At 42.9% G+C, this 6,607-nt stretch overlaps 1 protein-coding gene across 1 annotated transcript; it reads left to right on the forward strand.

Annotated features, from left to right (window-relative positions):
* The first annotated feature begins 239 nt into the window (after positions 1 to 239).
* LOC115192410 (proteasome subunit beta type-5-like) lies at positions 240 to 4,511 on the forward strand. Its single transcript, XM_029750887.1, has 3 exons — positions 240 to 528; positions 1,409 to 1,715; positions 3,956 to 4,511. The coding sequence occupies exons 1-3, from the start codon at positions 310 to 312 to the stop codon at positions 4,243 to 4,245; spliced, it is 816 nt and encodes a 271-aa protein (XP_029606747.1). The 5' UTR covers positions 240 to 309; the 3' UTR covers positions 4,246 to 4,511.
* Positions 4,512 to 6,607: the final 2,096 nt, after the last annotated feature.

Genomic DNA, 6,607 nt, shown 5'->3' on the forward strand with positions numbered 1-6,607 from the left:
TTTAGTAATTGAAAAACTACATGTATTTATCTCAACAAATAATAAATATGTATCTTATAGGCTAACACTGCATCATTGTGAACCATCACATTTTTAAGAGTGTTTCTTTATCAGAGGTAAACAAATGTTTACATAAGCCCATAGTGAACTTTTGTAATCGATATTGCGAAGTCGATATTGAACTATTCGGCTGCCATCTAGAAGAAAACTGAACGAGGTGCAAAACTGCAAATCTGTGACGCATTTCCTTTACCGGCAAAACTGTTTTGATAACAACGGAAGTGGTATTTTCATCATTCTTATTTAAAGATGGCTCTTGCTAATGTTTTGCAGAGTGAGTCAGTAGACTTTTCAAACTATGGTCGCAAACGTCGTGGCTTCGCCAGTGGTTTGTATGAAACAGAGTTGGGTTTGGGGTCTGTAGGGGGAGATAGCCTCTCTTTCGCTGTGAGAACCGCCTGCTCTGACGGAGATGGGCCAGAAAGAAAGATAGAATTCCTTCATGGCACAACCACATTAGCCTTCAAAGTAAGTACTCGCTACCAAATATGGTGGAAAAATGAAGATGTCCCACTCAGGCCGTTTACCACTGGAAAATAAAACATCAGTTAAGGTCTGCTTAATGGGTGGTTTAGGCACCAACGCATTAGCGGCTGGTCTGCTTAGTTCCGTTCGTTTACTGTATATAAACCAGAAAGAATGAGGGAGTGGGATGTCTCGCTTCGTCTTTAAACCGTTTGCACGATATGCTAGGTAACAAGTAACCATTGTTTGAGAGCAGTTAATCGCGCGCTCACATAACGTTACAAATGGATTCCCCGTTGGCTAGCCATTTAGATCTTTATATGGACCATTCATCCAGGCTGTATCACAACCGGCCGTGATTGGCCCAGCGGTGCCCGGTGTAGGCCGTCATTGTAAATAAGAATTTGTTCTTAACTGACTTGCCTAGTTAAATAAAGGTTGAATGTAAAAACATTTTTAGCAGAATATTAAATACATCGTTCCAAAACAAAGCATTGCCGTACCAACGTGATGTGCATTCCGTAACAAGCGCATCTCACCTGTGCTAACTCTTACTGGTCAACTGTGTACGCAATCACGTTACCAGTGACCTATAACCCTGCGTCAGTGTCCTTAGGCAACTGAAGATATAAACAACACATTAAATGAGCACATAAGCAGGCAAAAATTACTGCTTCATGCCAATGGCCATTTTAGCTAGTCAGATAGCTAACTAACTAAGTTTAAACAAGAAGTAGCCTAACATTAAAGGGTTGCTAGTTATTCTGAAAATAACTTTAAACAATGACATCTGAAATAATCAAGTCTATGGTTATATAGGCCTAGCTATTACCCCTTGGCTAGCCATTGTCTAACTTCTGCCTCCATGTCCTTTTCTCCTCAGTTCCAGCATGGCGTGATCGTGGCGGTGGACTCCAGGGCCACAGCAGGCGCCTACATCGCCTCCCAGACAGTGAAGAAGGTGATAGAGATCAACCCCTACCTGTTGGGCACAATGGCTGGAGGGGCTGCTGACTGCAGCTTCTGGGAGCGCCTGCTGGCCCGCCAGTGCCGCGTCTACGAGCTCCGCAACAAGGAGCGCATCTCTGTGGCAGCCGCCTCCAAGCTACTGGCCAACATGGTGTACCAATACAAAGGAATGGGCCTCAGCATGGGAACCATGGTGTGTGGCTGGGACAAGACTGGACCAGGTATGGATGTGATATGACGCTGTATAACTGGCGTCAATGTGCTAGTTTAGCAGTAAAGCTTCTTTCACTGTCCCTGGCCTCTTACTGGGCTAGAACTAGTGATTCTCAGCTTCGCAAACACGTGCTAGCCAGTTGCGTTGCCAAAAGCTAGTAATTCGGCGACCCGAGTGGAGATATTTGAAGCTGTGGAGTGAGCTTATAGTACGCATAGCTGCGGGAAGTAGTTTGGGGGTGGGGATGCTGGGATTTTTTGGTGGGGGGGTGCGATGCAGAAATATTTTTTCTTAACCCGCGCTGAAGATGTCTACATCAGTCCGCTAATACAGGACTAGTAAAGGCCCAGTGCACTACTTTTGTGATCATTTTTATAACTGAATTTAGTTGTATTTGAGTGTTTACCAGCATTTCTAACTTCAATCTGATAATTTCCTGTACAAAACAGTTAATCTGATAATACTTGTGAAATATAAAAATACTTGCTTGATGTTTTCCAGTTTCTTGAAATACTTTGCAAATGCAACTTATTTCTATGTGTAAACTGAAATGGTCCATTCATTCCTTTAACATTTTAGTAGATGCTCTTATCCAAAGCAATTTACAGTAGTGAGTGCATACATTTTCATACTTTTTTGCACTGGTCCCCCATTTGGCCCCTCTTTGGACACTGTTAACAAATGAGCTTCAATGCCATACAACACTCCTTCCGTGGCCTCCAACTCCTCTTAAATGCTAGTAAAACTAAATGCATGCTCTTCAACCGATCGCTGTCCGCACGCACCCGCTCGCCCGACTAGCATCACTACTCGGGACGGTTCTGACTAAGAATATGTGGACAACTACAAATACCTAGGTGTCTGGCTAGACTGTTAAACTCTCCTTCCAGACTCATATTAAGCATCTCCAATCCAAAATTAAATCTAGAATCGGCTTCCTATTTCACAACAAGGCCTCCTTCACTCACGCTGCCAAACATACCCTCGTAAAACTGGCTATCCTACCGATCCTCGACTTCGGCGATGTCATTTACAAAATAGCCTCCAACACTCTACTCAGCAAATTGGATGCAGTCTATCACAGTGCCATCCGTTTTGTCACCAAAGCCCCATATACCACCCACCACTGCGACCTGTATGCTCTGGTCGGCTGGCCCTCGCTACATATTCGTCGCAAGACCCACTGGCTCCAGGTCATCTATAAGTCCTTGCTAGGTAAAGCCCCGCCTTATCTCAGCTCACTGGTCACCATAGCAACACCCACCCGTAGCACGTGCTCCAGCAGGTATATCTCACTGGTCATCCCCAAAGCCAACACCTTCTTTGGCCGCCTTTCCTTCCAGTTCTCTGCTGCCAATGACTGGAACCAATTGCAAAAATTGCTGAAGTTGGAGACTTATATCTCCTTCACTAACTTTAAGCATCAGCTATCTGAGCAGCTAACCGATCGCTGCAGCTGTACATAGACCATCCAACCAACTACCTACCTCATCCCCATATTGTTTATTTACTTTTTTGCTCTTTAGCACACCAATATTTCTACTTGCACATCTATCACTCCAGTGTTAATTTGCTAAATTGTAATTACTTCGCTACTATGGCCTATTTATTGCCTTACCTCTTTACTCCATTTGCACACACTGTATATAGATTTTTCTATTGTTATTGACTGTACTTTTGTTTATTCCATGTGTAACTCTGTTGTTTTTTGTCGCACTGCTTTGCTTTATCTTGGCCAGGTCGCAGTTGTAAATGAGAACTTGTTCTCAACTGGCCTACTTGGTTAAATAAAGGTGAAATAAAAAAATATGTGCTATTTCATAGTTTTGATGTCATTATTATTCTACAATGTAGAAAATAGTAAAAATAAAGAAAAACCCTTGAATATATGTTCTAAAACTTTGGACCGGTAGTGTATATGTATAAAAACAAAATATGCTTCTTTAGGGGTTCATACACAATAACATATTTTTTGTCACGTTATACATTTAATTCTTTGCGTATGTTTTACCATTTGCTCACACCTTGTGCTCACATCGCTCTGCTTCCTAAAATAAGGTCCCTCCCCCAATTTATATCATACCAACTTTTGCACCTCATTGGATTGGGTACAGACATTATTGTCATGTGTAGGAATACAAACAAAAATATATGGAGGGGTGTGAGGGGCAAACGTTTTTTCTGTTGCCTGAGGGCAACGATGTACAGTAGTAGAGGGTTAACATTTCACCTTCTAACGCTTTTCAGGCCTCTACTACGTGGACTCTGAGGGGAACCGTGTCTGCGGGGACCTGTTTGCTGTGGGATCTGGCTCCATGTACGCATATGGCATCGTGGACAGCGGTCTGAAGCAGAAGGACCTGACTGTGGAGGAGGCCTGTGATCTGGGCCGCAGGGCCATCTACCAGGCCACTTACCGCGACGCCTACAGTGGAGGACAGGTCAACCTGTACCACGTACACAGTGAGGGCTGGAACAGGGTGTCCCAGTCAGACGTCTTAATGCTGCATCAACAGTACCAGGCAGAGAAGGCATAGGAGGGGGAGGGATAAAGAATGATAGCCAGAGGGACCATTCAGTTTATAAAAAAGTGTTTACACACATCCAAACTTGGCACAGTATCTGGTCTATTGAAAAAGGACCTTTTTAAAGAATATAAGTAACCTTGCTGTCACTACACGTTCCATACTGTGCCTGGGATAAAGGCGTGTTCCTTCTGTTAACCAGTGGCTTTGCTGACTTAACTCATTTCTTTCCTTTTGACTGCTCTAAAGTTTTCAATAAATGTTCTCATTCATTCTCATCTTTCTAACGTGTGCTTTTTTTATTGGTAGCAGTGAATTGAACAGACATTTTATCATTTTATCATCATTTACAGATCCCATTATTGCCATGAAGGATTAAGGCAAAGGAGATGCACTACATGACCAAAAGTATGTGGACACCTGCTTGTCGAACATCTCATTCCAATCATGGGCATTAATATGGAGTTGGTCCCCCTTTTGCTGCTATAACAGCCTCCACTCTTCTGGGAAGGCTTTCCACTAGATGTTGGAACATTGCTGCGGGTACTTGGTTCCATTCAGCCACATGCATTAGTGAGTTCGGGCACTGATGTTGGGCGATTAGGACTGGCTCGTAGTCAGCGTTCCAATTCAGCCCAAAGGTGTTCAATGGGGTTGAGGTCAGGTCTCCGTGAAGGCCTGTCAAGTTCTTCCACACCGAACTCGACAAACCATTTCTGTATGGAGCTCGCTTTATGCACGGGGGCATTGTCATGCTGAAACAGGAAAGGGCCTTCCCCAAACTGTTGCCACAAGGTTGGAAGCACAGAATTGTTTAGAATGTCATTGTATGCTATAGCGTTAAGATTTCCCTTCACTGGAACTAAAGAGCCTATCCCGAACCATGAAAACAAGCCCAGACCATTATTCCTCCTCCACCAAAACTTTACAGTTGGCACTATGCATTGGGGCAGGTAGCGTTCTCCTGGCATCCGCCAAACCCAGATTCGTCCGTCGGACTGCCAGATGGTGAAGCATCCCAGAGTCGCCTCTTCACTGTTGACGTTGAGACTGGTGTTTTACGGGTACTATTTAATGAAGCTGCCAGTTGAGGACGTGAGGCTTCTGTTTCTCAAACTAGACACTAATGTACTTGTCCTCTTGCTCAGTTGTGCACCGGGGCCTCCCACTCTTTCTATTGAAGGGAGTAGTACACAGCGTTGTACGAGATCTTCAGTTTCTTGACAATTTCTCGCATGGAATAGCCTTCATTTCTCAGAACAAGAAAAGACTGAGTTTCAGAAGAAAGTTATTTGTTTCTGACCATTTTGAGCCTGTAATTGAACCCACAAATGCTGATGCTCCAGATACTCAACTAGTCTAAAGAAGGCCAGTTTTATTGCTTCTTTAATCAGGTCAACAGTTTTCACCTGTGCTAACATAATTGCAAAAGGGTTTTCTAATGATCAATTACCTAATCCAAGTTTATCATTTTAAAAGGCTAACACAACGTGCCATTGGAACACAGGAGTGATGGTTGCTGATAATGGGCCCCTGTACGCCTATGTAGATATTCCACAAAAAATCTGCTGTCTCCAGCTACAATAGTCATTTACAACATTAACAATGTCTACACTGTATTTCTGATCAATTTTATGTTATTTTAATGGACAAAAAACTAGCTTTTCTTTTAATAAAAAAACAAGGACATTTCTAAGTGACCCCAAACTTTTGAACGGTAGTGTATATTATTTTTCATTCAGTGAAAACAGCCATAGTGCAACTCTCCCTTTTCAAGGCTGAATTAATGTACCAGGAAAAGTAAGGTTCAGTACACAGACCAGACATAACAATTACAGCCAACAGGGGTTCCATGCACTTGGGAAATTGTGCAGAATTGCTAAAAGTTTTCCCCCTGTGTACACATGTCATGGTTTACTACCACATTAGTATAGGCCTAATATATGTATTCACGATTTCAGTTTTACTCACCTCAGCATATTCCTTTGTCCCTCTTTCAACAGCTATTGAAGAAAGAGACAACTGAAGAGTAACTGATGGGGAGAGGACTACTGCTGAGCATTCTTATTTAAGAGTACAAGGCTGCAAGCTGACAGTTTTAGAGCCAGGAAAATAGTCTATTTAACTTTCCCATAACAAAAAAAAGACCACATTGTTTACGTTTGGCTGATGCATGCAACCACTGGACTGCAGTGATAATATGTACTGGGTCACAGGCATTAGGATGAGAAAGTATAAGAATACGTTACGCAATTCACAGGATGCAAAGCAAACAAGGCTGAAAAAATAGTAGCCTAGTCTACAATATCCTCAAAAACGAGAATCAAACTGTCAGCCCCGCGAGAAGGATAGGGGTCTGTGAGGATAGAGGGGG

The sequence above is a fragment of the Salmo trutta genome, chromosome 4 (assembly GCF_901001165.1).
Source record: "Salmo trutta chromosome 4, fSalTru1.1, whole genome shotgun sequence".
Classification (NCBI taxonomy): Eukaryota; Metazoa; Chordata; class Actinopteri; order Salmoniformes; family Salmonidae; genus Salmo; species Salmo trutta.

Excerpts from the sequence above, each read along its gene's own strand:
- LOC115192410 (XM_029750887.1), top strand. The coding sequence starts at position 310 with ATGGCTCTTGCTAATGTTTTGCAGAGTGAGTCAGTAGACTTTTCAAAC. Across the intron at positions 529-1,408 it reads CAACCACATTAGCCTTCAAA|TTCCAGCATGGCGTGATCGT; the intron begins GTAAGTACTCGC and ends TTTTCTCCTCAG. Across the intron at positions 1,716-3,955 it reads CTGGGACAAGACTGGACCAG|GCCTCTACTACGTGGACTCT; the intron begins GTATGGATGTGA and ends AACGCTTTTCAG.